A 20,483-nucleotide genomic window follows, 5' to 3' on the forward strand; every position below is an offset into this window, starting at 1 on the left:
TGCAAAGACCTGTTGGGGCGAGTGAAATCGAAATTGAACCAAATTCGATGACTGGCACCTGTACCAGTGGAGCGCTATCAGCTCCATCCGAGCGGGATCACTGCCAGAGCAGCTGTCTGGCTTCTGTGCCAGTGGCACTTGAGCGTGATCATTACCAGTGTCGCCTTACTGGCACTTATACCGGTGGCACGTGAACAAAACATTTGAGCGAGGTTGTTGCCAGTGCCGCTGGACTGACTCCTGTGCAGGTGGCACGTAAAAAACACCATTTCGAGCGTGGCCGTTGCCAGTACCGCCAGACTGGCCCTCGTGCCAGTGGCTCGTAAAAGCACCCACTACACTCGTGGAGTGGTTGGCGTTGGGAAGGGCATCCAGCTGTAGAAACTCTGCCAGATCAGACTGGAACCTGGTTCAGCCATGTGGTTCGCCAGTCCTCAGCCAAATTGTCCATCCCATGCTAGCATGGAAAGCGGACGTTAAATGATGATGATTACATGCAGGACTGCTCATAGCTGTATGAAAATCTGCACGAAAGTGTGTACATGCATGAGTGTGCACTTGTATGATTGTATAACCAAATAACTGCCTGTATGGAAAAATATGTGTGTGTGTGTGAGAGAGAGACTATTCTTGTACAAGTGTGTTATTTGGATTCATAGGATCTCAACAGCAACAACCACAACAATTTAATATTACTCACATCGCACATACAGAGTTGTAACTGCACTGGAATTTGCATTGAGGACTGCATCTCCTAAAGAAGGTATCAATGAGTTTGTACTTTCACATGTATATTCCCTGGCAATCAGTCTGCTGGCACTGCTGCTGGTCAATCTGGTGAGTATATTGGAAGGTCTAGTAGTTTCTACTCCAACAGACGGGGTCCAGCGTAAGACGTTTGGCATTGGGTTTGCATCTGCACGGCATTCGAACTGCACTGGGTCGGTGATGTTGACCACAACTTTCGGCACTACTGTGAGTTTCGGTTTATCTGGAGAATAAAAAAGAGAAAACAGAAGCAAATGAATTTTAACAGAATTTTGAAGCACTACAATACACACATACAAACAGACACAAACACAAATCTACATGTAATTGTCTAATTATTCCAGCTCCCGTGCCGGTGGCACGTAAAAAGCACCAATCCGATCGTGGCCACTGCCAGCCTCGCCTGGTACCTGTGCCGGTGGCGCGTAAAAAGCACCCACTGCACTCACGGAGTGGTTGGCATTAGGAAGGGCATCCAGCTGTAGAAACACTGCCAGATCAGACTGGAGCCTGGTGCAGCCTTCTGGCTTCCCAGATCCCCGGCCGAACCGTCCAACCCATGCTAGCAGGGAAAATGGACATTAAACGATGATGATGCTGATTCCTCTATGTTAAGCTATGTTGTGGAAAATAACAGTAAGGCTGAAATTCTAGTCACTATACCACCAATCTAGGTTAAATTCAACCCAAATTAAATGATAGTCATTATGCATCAACCTAGATTAAATCTACCTATTATGCCATAAAATTATTTCTACTTGCTGTACCACCAGGTTTAGCTTAACAATGATAATAATTCTCTCTATTGTAAGCAAAAGGCCTGGTTTTTTGTAGAGAAGGAGAAGGCTAATTGATTATCTCAAACCCAGCGCTCAACTAGTACTTCTTTCACGGACCCTGAAAGGATAAAATATTTTTTATTTTTCGTTTTTGGATTTGGTTTGCAAGATTCCTTATGTGAGTTCGTGTGTTGAAGCATATTCTGTTGTGTCTGGGGAGAGTCATTTTCTTTTTGTGCCTTATAATGTAACACACTCACTGGTAAAAATTTTTTATTTATTGCCTTTTTTCCCCCGCTCAGAGGTTAGAGCATCGAGCTTACGATCGTGAGGTTGTGAGCTCGAATCCCGGACCTTGCTGCGTGTTGTGTTCTTGAGCAAAGCACTTTATTTCACGTTGCTCCAGTTCACTCAGCTGTAGAAATGAGTTGTGACGTCACTGGTGCCAAGCTGTATCGACCTTTGTCTTTCTCTTGGATAACACTGGTGGCGTGGAGAGGGGAGGCTGGTATGCATGGGCGACTGCTGGTCTTCCATAAACAACCTTGCCCGGACTTGTGTCTAGGAGGGTAACTTTCTAGGTGCAATCCCATGGTCATTCATGACCGAAGGGGGTCTTTTATCATCAAAAGTAAAGGGGAATTACACATTTATTTTACTCTTTTTTTTTTAGCAGGTCTTCTCAAAAATATTTTTTTATATCTATTTTCCTGAGCTCGACATCAGGGTGTAATTTGTAAAAAAAATATTTTTTTTAAAAGCCGAAAATCAACATATAAACTTATCTGTGGCTGTTTTTGAAATTATATGTTTTGGGTGAGTTTACTGGTCACACTGTGAAAAAGACAAGTTAACTCGTCTTTGCCGGGTAAGGGCTTAAACAATGAAGTTTAGTACAATTTATGTCGGTAACAACAGTTTCTGTTGTACAGCCCAGGGCAACTGGCATGTTTTATATTGCTTCTGAGAAGTGAAAACAAAGCAAATTATAAGAAATAGGAAAGTCAATGGTTTACACTTTCAAGGCAAAGATCTCCTGTTCAGGAAAAGCGCATCAGGGATTTGGTGGTTGCACACTAGCTGTCCTGCTCTGTAGTGCATGTATGTATATGGAGGAGGAGGAGGAGGTGAGCTTTGTATGCAAAGGATCTTTTATTTGTTTCAGTCATTTGACTGTGGCCATGCTGGGGTTTTAGTCAAAGGCTTGTTTCTCATTTTTAGGCCTGGCACTTATTCTATTGGTCTCTTTTGCCAAACCATTAAGCTATGGGGACATAAACACACTAACACCAGGTGTCAAGCAGTGGTGGGGGACAAATGCAAATACACACACACATCTATGACAAGCTTCTTTCTGTTTCCATCTACCAAATCCACTCACAGGGCTTTGGTCAGCTGATGGCTATAGTAGAAGACATTTTCTCGAGGTGCAATGCAATGAGGCCGAACCTGGGGCTTTAGACATTTAATAAATATGCTAATTTCCTTATACTTTATAAGATAGAGGCAAAAGGCCAAGCACTGATATCTCATTGAAGCTAGGATTTGATTGGTACTTTATTTTATTGCCTTTACTTGTACTTATACTTGTGGTGGCGTTCACCCTGGGTGGGTTGAGCCAGCTTCTTCTTTGATCCTAACGGTATCACGAACCATGGCGGCCCACGCTCGACGGTCCTGTGCGAGGTCACTGGAGATAGCGAGCCATTCGCGGTTCCATCTGCGCAGGCCGACCACCTGCAAACCTGAGAGTTCAGAGAGGTCCTCCTCTATTGTCGTTGTCCAGGACTTCAGCTGCTTGTCCGTGCGTTTGCACCAGTTGGGAATTGGAAGTGGGGGGAGGAGGACATTGTGAACCAGCTCACCCTCTGGATGCTGGGCTGCATGACCGAACCACATTAAGCGCCGCTGTAGAAGCATCGTAGGGAGGGGCCGGAGACTCAGGCGATGACGAAGACTGGCTGTAGGAACCCAATCAATGCGTCGGCAGCAAAGAATGCGGCGGAGACAGTCATTGTCAAACACCTCCAGCCTTCACTGATCGGCTACCCTCATAGGCCATGCTTCGCAACCATAGAGGAGGATAGTACGAACGACGGCCTGGTAGATTCGCCCTTTGGTCACTCTTCTTTATTGCCCATCTCCCCACCACCCACAAGGAAGGTGAAATTCAAGGTCGATCCTGTCATGGTTTGAAGGTAGCAAATCCTCACGGGCATATCAGCAAGTGGTATGATCCTTTCGCATTTAAACTGGTCATGTTTGGCTCAAATATTCCACCTGTGTTACGTTCAAGCCAGCCGGATCTGACCTCTTGCACCTAACCTACAATGTCATTCTAGTCATTCTGAAAGTAAACAATCACATCATTGAAATCCCCCAAAGCTAGAAAATAATCCATGAACAATTAAAAGCAACATAAATACATTGCCTTTTATACTTGACAGAGTAATCTGAATGTTAACCCTTTCGTGACCAACCCCGCTGAAACCGGCTCTGGCTCTGAGTATAAATGTCTTGTTTTCATAAGTTTTGAATTAAAATCTTCCACCAAACCTTAGTTATCATTAAGCTAGTGTTAGGAACATAAATTGTGACTAAGTTATTTTACTAAATTCTTTGTTATATTTAAAGTAATTGAAAGAAACACAGAGCATCTCAAAATAAATACAGTAATGAAAGGGTTAAAATATATAATAGAGAAACAATTCTTAACCCTTTTAATACCAACCCAGCTGAAACCACTTCTGGCTCTGTAGTACAAATGTCTTGTTTTCATAAGTTTTGAATTAAAATCTTCCACCAAACCTTAGTCACAATTTATGTTCTAACACTAGCTTAATGATAACTAAGTTATTTTACTAAATTCTTTGTTATATTAAAAGTAATTGAAAGAAACACAGAGCATCTCAAAATAAATACAGTAATGAAAGGGTTAAAATATATAATAGAAAACAATTCTTAACCCTTTTAATACCAACCCAGCTGAAACCACTTCTGGCTCTGTAGTACAAATGTCTTGTTCATAAGTTTTGAATTAAAATCTTCCACCAAATCTAAGTCACAATTTATGTTCCTAACACTAGCTTAATGATAACTAAGTTATTTTACTAAATTCTTTGTTATATTTAAAGTAATTGAAAGAAACACAGAGCATCTCAAAATAAATACAGTAATGAAAGGGTTAAAATATATAATAGAGAAACAATTCTTAACCCTTTTAATACCAACCCAGCTGAAACCACTTCTGGCTCTGTAGTACAAATGTCTTGTTTTCATAAGTTTTGAATTAAAATCTTCCACCAAATCTAAGTCACAATTTATGTTCCTAACACTAGCTGAATGATAACTAAGTTATTTTACTAAATTCTTTGTTATATTTAAAAGTAATTGAAAGAAACACAGAGCATCTCAAAATAAATACAGTAATGAAAGGGTTAAAATATATAACAGAGACACAATTCCTAACCCTTTTGATACCAACCCAGCTGAAACCACCTCTGGTTCTGTAGTACAAATGTCTTGTTTTCATAAGTTTTGAATTCAAATCTTCCACCAAACCTTAGTCACAATTTATGTTCCCTAACACTAACTTAATGATAACTAAGTTATTTTACTAAATTCTTTGTTATATTTAAAGTAATTGAAAGAAACACAGAGCATCTCAAAATAAATACAGTAATGAAAGGGTTAAAATATATAATAGAGAAACAATTCTTAACCCTTTTAATACCAACCCAGCTGAAACCACTTCTGGCTCTGTAGTACAAATGTCTTGTTTTCATAAGTTTTGAATTAAAATCTTCCACCAAATCTAAGTCACAATTTATGTTCCTAACACTAGCTGAATGATAACTAAGTTATTTTACTAAATTCTTTGTTATATTTAAAGTAATTGAAAGAAACACAGAGCATCTCAAAATAAATACAGTAATGAAAGGGTTAAAATATATAATAGAGAAACAATTCTTAACCCTTTTAATACCAACCCAGCTGAAACCACTTCTGGCTCTGTAGTACAAATGTTTGTTTCATAAGTTTTGAATTAAAATCTTCCACCAAATCTAAGTCACAATTTATGTTCCTAACACTAGCTGAATGATAACTAAGTTATTTTACTAAATTCTTTGTTATATTTAAGTAATTGAAAACACAGAGCATCTCAAAATAAATACAGTAATGAAAGGGTTAAAAAATATAATAGAGAAACAATTCTTAACCCTTTTAATACCAACCCAGCTGAAACCACTTCTGGCTCTGTAGTACAAATGTCTTGTTTTCATAAGTTTTGAATTAAAATCTTCCACCAAATCTAAGTCACAATTTACGTTCCTAATACTAGCTGAATGATAACTAAGTTATTTTACTAAATTCTTTGTTATATTTAAAGTAATTGAAAGAAACACAGAGCATCTCAAAATAAATACAGTAATGAAAGGGTTAAATGGTTAACTTACATAAAACATCAAGAGACAAAAATGCTTTGCCGGTTGCTACAGCATTGACTGCTTCACATCTGTAGGAGCCATGCATACCCTTATCTACAGCAGTAATCCTAAAGGAGAACTTTCCAGCTTTTAATTCACTGTTGGCTGCACCTAAAGCAAATAATGAAGAGAAGAGAGAAAAGAACCTGTAGTAATTAAAATATCAAGATAATTTACCCTTAGGAAAAAGAAGGTTTACCAACCACATGGTTCCGGGTTCAGTCCCACTGCGTGGCACCTTGGGCAAGTGTCTTCTGCTATAGCCTCGGGCAGACCAAAGCCTTGTGAGTGGATATGGTAGACAGAAACTGAAAGAAGCCCATCGTATGTATATATGTATGTATATATATATATATATATATATATATATATATATATATATATATATATATATGTGTGTGTGTGTATGTGTGTGTGTCTGTGTTGTCCCCCTAGTATTGCTTGACAACCGATGCTGGTGTGTTTATGTCCCCGTTACTTAGCGGTTCGGCAAAAGAGACCGATAGAATAAGTACTGGGCTTACAAAAGAATAAGTCCCGGGGTCAAGTTGCTCGATTAAAGGCGGTGCTCCAGCATGGCCGCAGTCAAATGACTGAAACAAGTAAAAGAGTAAAAGAATAAAGAGTAAATCTGGTATGGTTTCTACAGCTAGATGCCCTTCCTAATGCCAACCACTCCTAGAGTGTAATGGGTGCTTTTACATGCCACCAGCACAGGTGCCATTTGCGTGACAACAGTATCTGTCACGACTGCGATTTTACTTGGCTTGATGGATCTTCTCAAGCATGACATAATGACAAAGGTCTCTGTCATTGCCTCTGCAAGAGCCAGCACTCGAAAGGGGCTTTTCATCATCATTTAACATCTGTTGTCCAAGCTGGACAGTATGACCAGAGCCAGAGAGCTGCACCAGACTCTGATTTGGCATGGTTTCTACAGACTGTGGCCATGCAGGAGCACTGCCTTCAGGGGTTTTAGCCATACGAATTGACACCAGGACTGATTTTTTTTAAAGCCTAGTACTTATTCTATCAGACACTTTTGCTGAACTGCTAAGTTACAGGGATGTAAACAAACCAACACCCATTGTCAAGCAGTGATGGGGGATGAGGAGGGGCAGACATATATACATGCACACACACACACACACACTCAAACAACAGGCTTCTTTCAGTTTCCATCTACCATATTCACTCAGAAGACTTTGGTCAGCCGGAGGCCATAACAGAAGATACTTGAACACACCAAAGTGCCATGCGGTGAGACTGAACCTGGAACCACGTGGTTTGGAAACAAACTTCTTACCACACAGCCATGTCTGCATCTATATGATGATGGTTTAAAAATTTTTTTTTATGTGGTAAGTAGCTTGCTAACCAACCACATGGTTCTGGGTTCAGTCCTACTGCGTGGCACCTTGGGCAAATGTCTTCTACTATAGCATCGGGCCGACCAAAGCCTTGTGAGTGGATTTGGTAGATGGAAACTGAAAGAAGCCCGTCGTATATATGTATATATATATATGTGTATGTGAGTTTGTGTGTCTGTGTTTGTCCCTCCAACATCGCTTGACAACCGATGCTGGTGTGTTTATGTCCCCATAACTTAGCGGTTTGGCAAAAGAGACTGATAGAATAAGTACTGGGCTTCTTGGGGTCGATTTGCTCGACTAAAGGTGGTGCTCCAGCATGGCCGCAGTCAAATGACTGAAACAAGTAAAAGAGTAAAGAGTAAGGGATATCAGGAGATGGGGGTGGGGTATATTAGTTGTGATAATCATTTCTTTGTCTGCCACAAGGGCAATAACGATCATCTTTTACTTGTTTCACTCACTGGACTGCAGCCATACTGGAAAATCGCCTTGAAGTGTATAGTCAAACAAACTGAATCCAATGATTTTGATAGTTCTCCAGGAGGTTCATTGCTTTATATGCACTCTTAACAAGCTGTGGTGCACCTAAGCACTGTATACAATAATTTCATTATTATCGTTATTATCATTATCATCATTATTATTATTATTAAATCTCAGAACGAGATGTAAACAGTAATCGCTCGACAATGTAAAGTATAAAAGCCATCTCAATATGGCTAACCACAAAGGGGGGGGGGGTGTTACTGTAGCTTTTTAGCCCCAGGAGATCATCGTCTCCAGCTGGCTTTAGACACACTTTCTGTGGGCACAGAAAGTGTGTCTAAAGCCAGCTGGAGACGATGACCTCCTGGAGCTAAAAAGCTACAGTAACACCCCCCCCCCTTTGTGGTTAGCCATATTGAGATGGCTTTTATACTTTATATTATTATTATTATTATTATTATCATTATCATTATTATTAAGGTGGTCCTTGAAGAAACTGGTAAGGTCTTGACTGAAAAAGAGCATCAATGTTTCCTTATACATCATAAGAACAATGTAAAATAATGCAACTTACTTCGAAGTTGAGTTGATCCTTTCCACAAATGTGCCTCCGTTGCTTTTGGATTAGCATCTATATGGCACGTCAATGTGACAGAAGTACCCTCAATAACTTTATATGGATTGTAATCAGGGGTTACTTTAACTGATGGTGCATCTGTCAGGAAAAAAAAATCATAAATGAAAGACAAATTTATATACATGTAACAATCAAAAGATTTTATAAAAAAATAAAAGACTAAAGTTCTAAAAGACTAAAGTCCTAAAAGACTGAAGTCCTAAAAGACTAAAGTCCTAAAAGACTGAAGTCCTAAAAGACTGAAGTCCTAAAAGACTGAAGTTCTAAAAGACTAAAGTCCTAAAAGACTGAAGTCCTAAAAGACTGAAGTTCTAAAAGACTGAAGTTCTAAAAGACTAAAGTTCTAAAAGACTGAAGTTACAAAAGACTGAAGTTACAAAAGACTGAAGTTACAAAAGACTGAAGTCACAAAAGACTGAAGTCACAAAAGACTGAAGTCACAAAAGACTGAAGTCATAAAAGACTGAAGTCATAAAAGACTGAAGTCATAAAAGACTAACATCATAAAAGACTAATGTCATAAAAGACTAAAGTTATAAAAGACTAAAGTTACAAAAGGTGTGGAGGTGCATGGCTTAGTGGTTAGGGTGATAGACTCATGATTGTAAGATTGTGGTTTCGGTTCCTGGACTGGTTGACGTGTTGTGTTCTTGAGCTAAACACTTCATTTCACGTTGCTCCAGTCCACTCAGCTGGCAAAAGTGAGTAATCCTGTGCTGGACCAGTGTCATATCCAGGTGGGGAATACATATGCCATGGAAACCCAGGAAACCTGTCCTTTTAGAGTCGGCAATACTCAAGAACCAAGCCTTACCTTTACCTACCCTGTCTTGTCATATTTTTTCTTTTCATAGGGAGTGTCTAGGATTGCATTATCTAATGCATCCTTTCTGTTTTTAAGCCATAAGATCTTATTTGAGGGATAATCTGGCTGCTACATCTAGTAGGTTTCGTAACTGAACAGAAGCTTTACACTGGTTCAACTAGCTCAGTAGTTCTCATCTGGGGTCCAAATGACCCTTGCAGGTCCATATAAGATTTTGTTAAAATTTGGCATAAATTGGTGATATTTCTACAACAATGTGCAAAATATTTTAACAGCATTTTGTACAATCCCTCATAATATTTGATTACAAAAATACAACAGGATTTTTTAAAGATATGAAATGGCAATGGTGGTGGTGGCGGGGCTCTACAAGAGTAAAATAGGAAACAAGGAGATCCAGAGGTAACAAAATGGTTGAGAAAAACTGACCTAGTTGTGAAATCCCCATGTCATGCTTGACTAAGCAAGCCATGATAAAATACACAGATATTGGATCTTTTCGGTTTGAACAGCAGTTTTTAACATAATTTCTAGGTAACTAAAAAATTTTAAACTTCGTATACTGGTAGAATGTGTTTATAAAACATCTTTTTCTCTTGGCTTTATTGAGAAAATTCTATGGTTTGTAAGATATTTCGTCTTTAATTTCTTGCATTTCGGCAATTTCAACCAATCAATGACCGTTTATTGAGGCGAAAAACATTCTGTGCCATATGAATATGTCCCTCGTTTAAGAAACAGATTGGGTTTATTTACATTTGTGAAGAAGAAAAGATACCCTTCCCCCACCCCTAACCCTAACTAACCGTGTATCTAAAATAGATTGAAATGCAATAGATCGATACTAGGGTCATAATTATGAGTGACAATTTCATATGACACTGCTAGAAAAAAACTGTATACCAGTATACGAAGTTTAAAATTTTTTAGTTACCTAGAAATTGTTAAAAACTGCCGTTCAAACGGAAAAGATCCTAGATATTTTACTAAATTCTCGCCCCCATCACCACCACCACCAAATGGTAGCACATAAAAGAAAAGAGGAAAACCAATGAAACACTTACATTGTACATTGAGGGTCGCCTTCGTCTCTGATGGATTGTTCTTGTTTACGGAATTCTCTGCAAAGCAAGAAATCTGTTGCCCATTTAACGTCCGATTCACTTCGATGTTCAGCACAATTGAAGACTTATCACCATTCTGGGTTACTTTATCAGAGTAGTTTTTGTTGTTTGAGGTCCAGTAAAGCTGAGGTGGAGGCTTGCCGCCAGTTGAAGTACAGGTCAGATCTGTACGTTCCCCTTCTTTGTATATTCGGCTGCCGTCGATGACTGGCACCCCGGGTGGTACTGAAGCAAAAATAGAACAAACGCCAATTATAAAATCATAAAACCATGGACACATACACACATAATATCTATCTATCTATCTGTCATTGGTTGTCAAGAAGTGACGGGGGGGGGGGGACAAACACAAACAGATATCTTTTACATACATACAAACACACACACATGTAACCTATATACACGATAGGCTTTCTGCGGACAAGATCCACTCATCAGGATTTGCTTGGCCCAGTAGATGACACTCACACAAGGTGTCATGCAGTGAGACTGAACCTGGAACCATGTGGTTCCTCTTTCAGTCAGAGTCACGAGGGGCCTCCTTCAGTCAGAGTCACAAAATCCACTCACAAGGCACTGGCCCATCCAGGGCTGCAGTAGGAGACACCTGCTTGGCGTGCCACATAATGGGATTGAACACAGGACTACAGGCTTCCCAACTGCACAGTCACACTTGTGTCTAGCATGAAGCTGGAAAGTATAAAGCATTGTTAGAATCTAGACCTCCCCACTGCTATATCTTGTGCCTGTCTCCTATTTTGAAATGTGAGTAAGTGAGTGAGTGATTGAGTGAGTGAGTGATTGAGTGAGTGAGGAGTGAGTGAGGGAGTGAGGAGTGAGGGAGTGAGTGAGTGAGTGAGTGAGTGAGTGAGTGAGTGAGTGAGTGAGTGAGTGAGTGAGTGAGTGAGTGAGTGAGTGAGTGAGTGAGTGAGTGAGTGAGTGAGTGAGTGAGTGAGGAGTGAGTGAGTGAGTGAGTGAGTGAGTGAGTGAGGAGTGAGTGAGTGAGTGAGGAGTGAGTGAGTGAGGAGTGATGAGTGAGTGAGGGAGTGAGTGAGGAGTGGGGTGTGAGTGAGTGAGTGAGAGTGAGAGAGAGAGTGAGAGAGAGAGTGAGAGTGAGAGAGAGAGAGCATATGTGTGCGTGTACCAGTGTTACTTGAGTTTGCACAGGCATGGTTGTGTGGTAAGAAACTTGCTTCCTAACAACATGATTCTGGGTTCAGTCCCACAGTGCAGTACATAGGGCAAGTGTCTTCTACTATAGCCTCGGGCTGACCAAAGCCTTGTGAGTGGGTTTGGTTGATGGAAGAAGCCCATCATTATATATATATATATATATATATACTAGCAGTATCGCCCGGCGTTGCTCAGGCTTGTAAGGGAAATAACTATATAAGCATTTTTAGAGATGTAAAGTATAATAGCCATCTCAATATGGCTAACCACAAAGGGGGGGGGTGTTACAGTAGCTTTTTACGTTCTGAGATTTAATAATAAATTTTTAGAGAGTTACTTCCCTTATATATGTCAAAAATGCATTAAAAATGGGAAAAATTGATGGTAATTTTTTTTAAAAATCGTAGACTCATCATAGACGCGCGCTAATACCCAGAAGGGCTCGATATGAATCACGACTATAAGATACCCGCTTTTGGTTAAACTGCACCGCAAAATGTGGGAGTAGTTAGGAATCTAAATCGGAGTAGACAGACAGCATACAACCTCACTTTTATATATAAAGATATATATATATATAGACTCTGGCCCAAGGTGCCACGCAGTGGGACTGAACCCTGAACAATATGGTTGGGAAGCAAGCTTCTTACCACACAGCTACTCCTGAGCCTATAACACACACACACACACAACGTTTCTTTTCTGTTTCCGTTTTCCAAATTCACTCAAGTTTTAGTCAGTCCAGGGTTATAGTAGAAGACCCTAATCTAAGGTGCCTAATCTAAGACTGGACCCGCAACTATGTGCTTGAGAATATTTTTTTTTCTACTATAGGCCAAAAATTCTGGGAGAGTAGGCGAGCCGATTGCATCGACCCCGGTGCTCAAATTGAAAACTTATTTTATCAAACCCGAAAGGAAGAAAAGCAAAGTCAACCAGAGCGGAATTTTGACTTGGAAAGTAAAGCCGGAAGAAATGTCGCTAATCATTTTGTCCGGCATACTAACGTTTCTACCAGCTCACCGCTTTGGTTTTTAACCATTTCGATACAACCTTTCACCTAAAATTAGTCTCGAGTGATTTACACGCTTGAAACCTATCAGGAGTGTATGAACCAGGGGACACAACTCCTGATAAAGGGAGAAAACTATAACATTTAACTCGTTATTGGGTTACAGCCTTCGGATACAAATGAGTTTCGACTCTGAATCATAGTATAGTGATGGTGATGTCGACGATGATAATAATAGATTTGGCGGCGAGCTAGCAGAAACGTTAGCACGCCGGGTGAAATGCGTAGCCGTATTTCGTCTGCCATAACGTTCTGAGTTCAAATTCCGCCGAGGTCGACTTTGCCGTTCATCCTTTCGGGGTCGATTAAATAAGTACCAGTTACGCACTGGGGTCGATGTAATCGGCTTAATACCTATGTCTGTCCTTGTTTGTCCCCTCTGTGTTTAGCCCCTTGTGGGTAATAAAGAAATAGGTACAAATGAGTTTCGACTCTGAATCATAGTATAGTGATGGTGATGTCGACGATGATAATAATAAATTTGGCGGTGAGCTGGCACAAACGTTAGCACGCCAGGCGAAATGCGTAGCCGTATTTCGTCTTGCCGTTACGTTCTGAGTTCAAATTCCGCCGAGGTCGACTTTGCCTTTCATCCTTTCGGAGTCGATAAATTAAGTACCAGTTACGCACTGGGGTCGATATAATCGGCTTAATCCGTTTGTCTGTCCTTGTTTGTCCTCTCTGTGTTTAGCCAACTTGTTTGTAGTAAAGAAATAGATAATAGATTTGGTAAATTAGGTAATGATAAAAATGGTGTATGTTGTTGTTTTGCCTCATTGTGACGAAAGGCATCCAATAGTGACAATCGTCATCATTTAAATACATAAGACATTACCCCAAATGGGGTAAAAATGAAAATTTTGGGGGCTAATGCGAACTCGTCAGACGTAATTAAAATCTATATATATAAAACTGTAGTTGTGTGAGTGTCTGTCCCCTTCGATTTAGATTCCTAACTACTCCCACATTTTGCGGTGCAGTTTAACCAAATTCGGGTATCTTATAGTCGTAATTCATATCGAGCCCGTCTGAGTATTAGCGCGCGTCTACGATGAGTCTACGATTTAAAAAATAATTTAACATCATTTTTTATTCCATTTTAATGCATAATTTTTCGTGTGTCGATGGCGGCGGAGTTGGCGTCCATGGTCACACCTGCACCTGTTTGCTTCTCCCCCTTCTTCTCTCCCTCGTGAAGCTGTGGGGAAGGGAGTGTAAGGAAATCAACGTCGTAAAGCGTTGTCAAGGAGACCAGCGTTCTTTTAGAACAACGACTTCATGGCTTGAAGACACCAAAACAGAAATGGCTAAGAAAGCCCGAATTGGCATCTATAAAGGAAGTAACTCTCTAAAAATGCTTATATAGTTATTTCCCTTACAAACCCGAGCAACGCCGGGCGATACTGCTAGTTATATATAAAAAAAAAACCGTGAGCCTTTGTTATGACAGAAATTTTCTCTTTTGGCATAAGGAGGCAGTCAAAAAGCGACTGCCTTTGACAACAACGTACCTTTGCAATCAAGGATTTTCCACGCTAATGAACAAAGCAGAGTAATTGATTGGACCCTGAAGACTGTATCCAAATTTCTCTGTCGTTCTTATCTACTCTAGCAACAAGGCCCGAAATATTTAGGGAGGGGTTAGTCGATTAGATCGACCCCAGTACGCAACTGGTACTTAATTTATCAACCCCGAAAGGATGAAATGTAAGGCGAAGTCGACCTCGACGAAAGTTGAACCCAGAACATAAAGACAGACGAAATACCTATTTCTTTACTACCCACAAGGGGCTAAACACAGAGGGGACAAACAAGGACAGACAAACGGATTAAGTCAATTATATCGACCCCAGTGCGTAACAGGTACTTAATTTATCAACCCCGAAAGGATGAAAGGCAATGTTGACCTCGGCGGAATTTGAACTCAGAACGTAACGGTAGACAAAATACCTATTTCTTTACTACCCACAAGGGGCTAAACACAGAGGGGACAGACAAACGGATTAAGCCGATTATATTGACCCCAGTGCGTAACTGGTACTTAATTTATCGATCCCGAAAGGATGAAAGGCAAAGTCGACCTTGGCGGAATTTGAACTCAGAACGTAACAGCAGACGAAATACGGCTACGCATTTCGCCCGGCGTGCTAACGTTTCTGCCAGCTCGCCGCCTTCCAATTTTGATGTAATTGTAACAAAAATGAAACAGCACCATTTCTCCAAAACCTGAAGTGAAAAAGTTTCTAGAAAAATTCTTCCGTTTCATAATGAGGATATTAGTGTATTTCATTGTATTTGTTTTATATTCATAATTGTATTCTCCATATAAATAGATTCAATAAATCTTTTGAATTCAAAGAATCTATGATTTTCTTCCTTTCAAATGAAGTGGGTATAAATAACACTTGGGCAAGTGTTGGGCCAACCAGAGCCTTGTGAGTGGATTTGGTAGATGGAAACTGAAAGAATCTCATCAGATGTATATATGTGCGTGTGTTTTGTGTCTATGTTTGACCCTCCATCGCCACTTGGCAACCAGCATAAATAGATATATTTTGGGTTACTTGGGTAAAAAAGTTCTTCGACCCCCACCTCCATTATAGGATGTGGGTTGAAGGAGATTCAGCTATTTGTAGCAGATTCGTGAGACTTGACTGCAAAGGAGCTTTTCTGTTGATGGTAATATCTATATATATATAAAGCTGAAGTTGTCTGTGTATGGCAGGTTTGGTAGCCTTCAACTAACACTATCTCCTCCGAGACCCTGCAGCGCAAGTTGATCAAAATTGAGAGCATGACAGAAGAAGGCTTGCTCTTCCTTCCGTAGAAGAAAAAAAATTCAAATCGGACCATGCTAACACCAAAAATTATTTACATCAAAAAGGTGCTTTTTTTTTCTTCTATGAAAATCCCTATTTCATACGATTTTTTGACTGCTGTGTCGCCATTTTTCGGTGTAGTTCAACCAGGAAAATGTTCACTTAAAGAGAATAACAAGCTACATAATGCAAAATGTTTACTTTTCAAAAATTCCAATTCTAAAAGGTCGAAACAAACCCGAGCAACGCCGGGTGATACTGCAAGTTAACATAAAAATGGAGATGACGTTCATGAGTGATAGAAAACATGAAGGAACATGAGGATAATGTTAGCGAATATGTAAGTAATGATGATGAACTAGAAAGTAAAATTTACTTACGCAAAACATTCAGTTTTAATTTTCCATTGATTACATCTGAAGATGTCATACAGTTGCAGGCATAGACATTATCGTCTGCTTCTGTTACATTTATTATCATAAACTCGCCGTTTCTAAGAGCCTTGTAACGATTCCTGTTTAATGAAGTAACTATTGTCATGTTGCGGATGATCATATTGTTATCCCTTATCCAAAACACTTCACATTCGTTATTCGTGATACAGCATAATGTTACATTAGATCCCACAGGGACGGATTGGTCAGCTGGTGGGCATAGCCAGGTTTGGCCATAGATAATATAAACTGCAAAAAACAAAAGAAAAAGTAAAATTTTAATTACACTAAAACACAAATTAACATTCTTGCATTGAACACAACTAGACATTCGGATCTTTTCGGTTTGAACGGCAGTTTTTTTTTAATAATTTCCACGTAACTAAACACTTTTAAACTTCGTATACTGGTAGAATGTGTTTATAAAACATCTTTTTCTCTTGGCTTTATTGAGAAAATTCTATAGTTTGTAAATATTTGTTGTTGTTTTTTCTTCAATTTCAACCAATCAATGACGTCTATTGAGGTGAAAACATTCTGTGCCGTGTGAATATGCCCCTCGTTTAAGAAACAGATTGGGTTTATTTACATTTGTGAAGAAAAAAAGATACCCTTCCCCCACCCCTAACCCTAAAACAGATTGAAATGCAATAGATCGATACTAGGGTCATAATTATGGGTGACAATTTCATATGACACCGCTAGAAAAAGCTGCCGTTCAAACAGAAAAGATCCAGACATTCTAACTGCTGTGACCACAACTAGACATAATTGCCGTGAACACAACTAAGAAGTTATTTCTTAGTCTCCTTTCTAAGGGAGAGAACTCTTTGTATGGGATTTATGATTTCGAAGGGAACAAAGCAAGTCTCTATGGTTATTACATAAAAGCCTGTGGCAAAAACTCTCAGTGTCTGTATACTCTTTTACTCTTTTACTTGTTTCAGTCATTTGACTGCGGCCATGCTGGAGCACCGCCTTTAGTCGAGCAAATCGACCCCGGGACTTATTCTTTATAAGCCCAGTACTTATTCTATCGGTCTCTTTTGCCAAACCGCTAAGTGACGGGGATGTAAACACACCAGCATTGGTTGTCAAGCAATGCTAAGAGGACAAACACAGACACACAAACTCACATATATATATATATATATATATATATATATATACATATATACGACGGGCTTCTTTCAGTTTCCGTCTACCAAATCCACTCACAAGGCTTTGGTCGGCCCGGGGCTATAGCAGAAGACACTTGCCCAAGATGCCACGCAGTGGGACTGAACCCGGAACCATGTGGTTGGTTAGCAAGCTACTTACCACACAGCCACTCCTGCACCTATGTATGTTCAGAAAAGATCATTTTTACGACTGAGCCTCTATACCAGTGCTTTTCAAACTTTTTGCTGGAGCGGAACCCCAAGTAAACAATCCACTGGCTCAACGAACCCCTGTGCAATAATTTAATAGTCTTATGCACACATATCTGCACAGAGGACTTAAAAATTACTGTCGATTTTAGCAGTTTTGTAACTTCTTGGTGGAACCCCTGGACTGTACTGACGGAACCCTGGTTGAAAACCACTGCTCTATACGCATGCATGTAGGGCTTCAGTTATGCAGCTGAACTCCAACTTTCTATACAGTTTCGTGTAACGGTGGAAGTCGAGCAGAGGAGCATATTAAACACCAACATTATTCAGTGTGATAAGGCGGCGAGTTGGCAGAAACGTTAGCACGCCGGGCGAAATGCGTAGCCGTATTTCGTCTGCCGTTACGTCCTGAGTTCAAATTCCGCCGAGGTCGACTTTGCCTTTCATCGATTTCGGGGTCGATTAAATAAGTACCATTTACGCACTGGGGTCGATATAATCGGCTTAATCTGTTTGTCTGTCCTTGTTTGTCCCCTCTGTGTTTAGCCCCTTGTGGGTAGTAAAAGAAATAGGTATTTCATCTGCCGTTACGTTCTGAGTTCAAATTCCGCCGAGGTCTACTTTGCCTTTCATCCTTTCGGGTTCGATTAAATAAGTACCATTTACGCAATGGGGTCGATATAATCGGCTTAATCCGTTTGTCTGTCCTTGTTTATCCCCTCTGTGTGTAGCCCCTTGTGGGTAGTAAAGAAATATCTATTTCATCTGCTGCTACCTTCTGAGTTTGATAAATTAAGTACCAGCGAGACACTGGGGTCGATATAATCAACTGGTGCCCTCCTCCCAAATTTCAGGCCTTGTGTTTTTAGTAGAAAGGATTACTACTACTACTACCACCACTACTACTACTACCACCACTACTACTACTACCACTACTACCACCAGCACCACCACTACTACCAGCACCACTACTACTACCACCACCACCACTACTACTACCAGCACCACTACTACCAGCACTACTACTACTACCACCACCACTACTACTACCACCACCACTACTACTACCACCACCACTACTACTACTACCAGCACTACTACTACCACCACCACTACTACTATCACCACTACTACTACCACCACCACTACTACTACTACCACCACTACTACTACCAGCACCACTACTACCAGCACCACTACTACTACCACCACTACTACTACTACCACCACTACTACTACCACCACCACTACTACTACCAGCACTACTACTACTACCACCACTACTACTACTACCACCACTACTACTACCACCACCACTACTACTACCAGCACTACTACTACTACTACTACATATTATATATCTGGTAGTCAATGGTAGAAGATCCAAAGCGCAAAGCCAAGGGTCTATGCAGATTGAACCTAAAAACCATCTGGTCGTTAAGTAAACCCCTTAACCACACAGATGAGCCTGTGTCCATGTAATTTTAATTAAGAAAAAAAAAAAGAACAAAAAAAAAAGAAGCAGACCCTGTTGAGAGTCCTCTATATTAAACGTGTGAGCATCATCTTCTAAAACTGAATAAGGCCAAGTTAGTGCAATGAAGCTGAAAACCTTTGGGATTTGAAACCACACAACCTTGCAGTTTCCAATCTGAGAAGAAACAATTTGTGCTTTGGGGTGTGATTATGTGAATGTCTGCATTTTAATACGTCTGGGTCAGGATTGATTCATTATATTTCAGAATTTCACTTGCCTTGTTTTAGTTAGCAGAATTTTTAACCAAAATTCTACGCCCACCTCCGTCAACAATTAACTGAGTTTATTTAAAAGCAGCTGTTTATAATTTAATTAAGAAAAAAAAATTTTTTTTTTCTTTTTCCTAAAAACAAAACAAAGAAAGAAATTCATTATGCAAATTCCTTAAACTAATCCCAGGTTGACAGGAAATGACAGAGGAAATGGTTACGCTTGTGAATTTGAATGCAGCGTTACAAAAATTTTATTTGTTGTGCAATCTCCTGACAAACATTGTCACATGATGTTCTCAGACAGGTAACACTTAACTTCCATCTACTAATGAATTTATGCACCCAACAATATGGAAGCACTCCGTCGGTTACGACGACCAGGGTTCCGGTTGATCCGAATCAACGGAACAGCCTGCTCGTGAAATTAACGTGTAAGTGGCTGAGCACTCCACAGACACGTGTACCCTTAACGTAGTTCTCGGGGATATTCAGCGTGACACAGAGAGTGACATGGCCGGCCCTTTGAAATACAAGTACAACAGAAACAGGAAGTAAAAGTGAGAGAAAGTTGTGGTGAAAGAGTACAGCAGGGATCACCACCATCCCTGCCGGAGCCTCGTGGAGCTTTTAGGTGTTTTCGCTCAATAAACACTCACAACGCCCGGTCTGGGAATCGAAACTGCGATCCTACGACCGCGAGTCCGCTGCCCTAACCACTGGGCCATTGCGCCTCCACACCCAACAATATAGGTCTTGGACCAACAAAACAAGCCTTATAAAACGAAATCACCTTCAAAGGAGAGGGGCTTTCTCCGTCCGGGTTGCAGATCCGTGGAATAAGCTGCCGGACGAGATAGTGAAGATGTTGATGACCGCTCGGTTCAAAGTCTCTCTTGACCAGAAATGGCCTGAACTTCGATGAAAATTTTCCAGAGTTTCGCTTGAGATGACGGGTATATTACGTTAATCTTTTTATCTCATACTTGTTTCAGCCATTTGACTGCGTCCATGCTTGAGCACCGCTTTGAAGGGTTTTAGTTGAACAAATCAACCCCAGTACTTGTTTATCGTATTTATCGGTGTCTTCCTGAATGAATAGCAATGTGTCTATCACATCGTAATCATTTTTTGCTTCCAACACACTGTCTCTGATCAAATCACTTTGCCTGGCAAGTACGCCTCCGTATTTGATAACATTACATATAGAGATGAAGAGATAGTGAAGATGCCGATGACCGCTCGGTTCAAAGTCTCTCTTGACCAGAAATGGCCTGAACTCTTTGTATGACCACCCTCCCTGTACATAACTCCCTCTCTCCCTACATGGCCTTGCTTTTGCTTTTTGAGCCAATAAAAATTGAATTGAATCAAAAAAATCACTCT

At 40.3% G+C, this 20,483-nt stretch overlaps 1 protein-coding gene across 6 annotated transcripts in view; it reads right to left on the bottom strand.

Annotated features, from left to right (window-relative positions):
* LOC115221265 (titin-like) overlaps positions 1-20,483 on the bottom strand; it is a 429,926-nt gene that overhangs the window by 223,915 nt on the left and 185,528 nt on the right. For all 6 annotated transcript variants that reach the window (XM_036510967.1, XM_036510965.1, XM_036510966.1 and 3 more), the window contains exons 2-6: positions 15,925-16,227; positions 10,421-10,705; positions 8,468-8,608; positions 6,005-6,145; positions 701-991 (exon numbers count right to left, since the gene is read on the bottom strand). In XM_036510967.1, coding sequence (XP_036366860.1) covers positions 701-991; positions 6,005-6,145; positions 8,468-8,608; positions 10,421-10,705; positions 15,925-16,227 — 1,161 coding nt within the window. The remainder of the gene's footprint in view (positions 1-700; positions 992-6,004; positions 6,146-8,467; positions 8,609-10,420; positions 10,706-15,924; positions 16,228-20,483) is intronic.

Source organism: Octopus sinensis, linkage group LG18 (genome assembly GCF_006345805.1).
Source record: "Octopus sinensis linkage group LG18, ASM634580v1, whole genome shotgun sequence".
Lineage (NCBI taxonomy): Eukaryota > Metazoa > Mollusca > Cephalopoda > Octopoda > Octopodidae > Octopus > Octopus sinensis.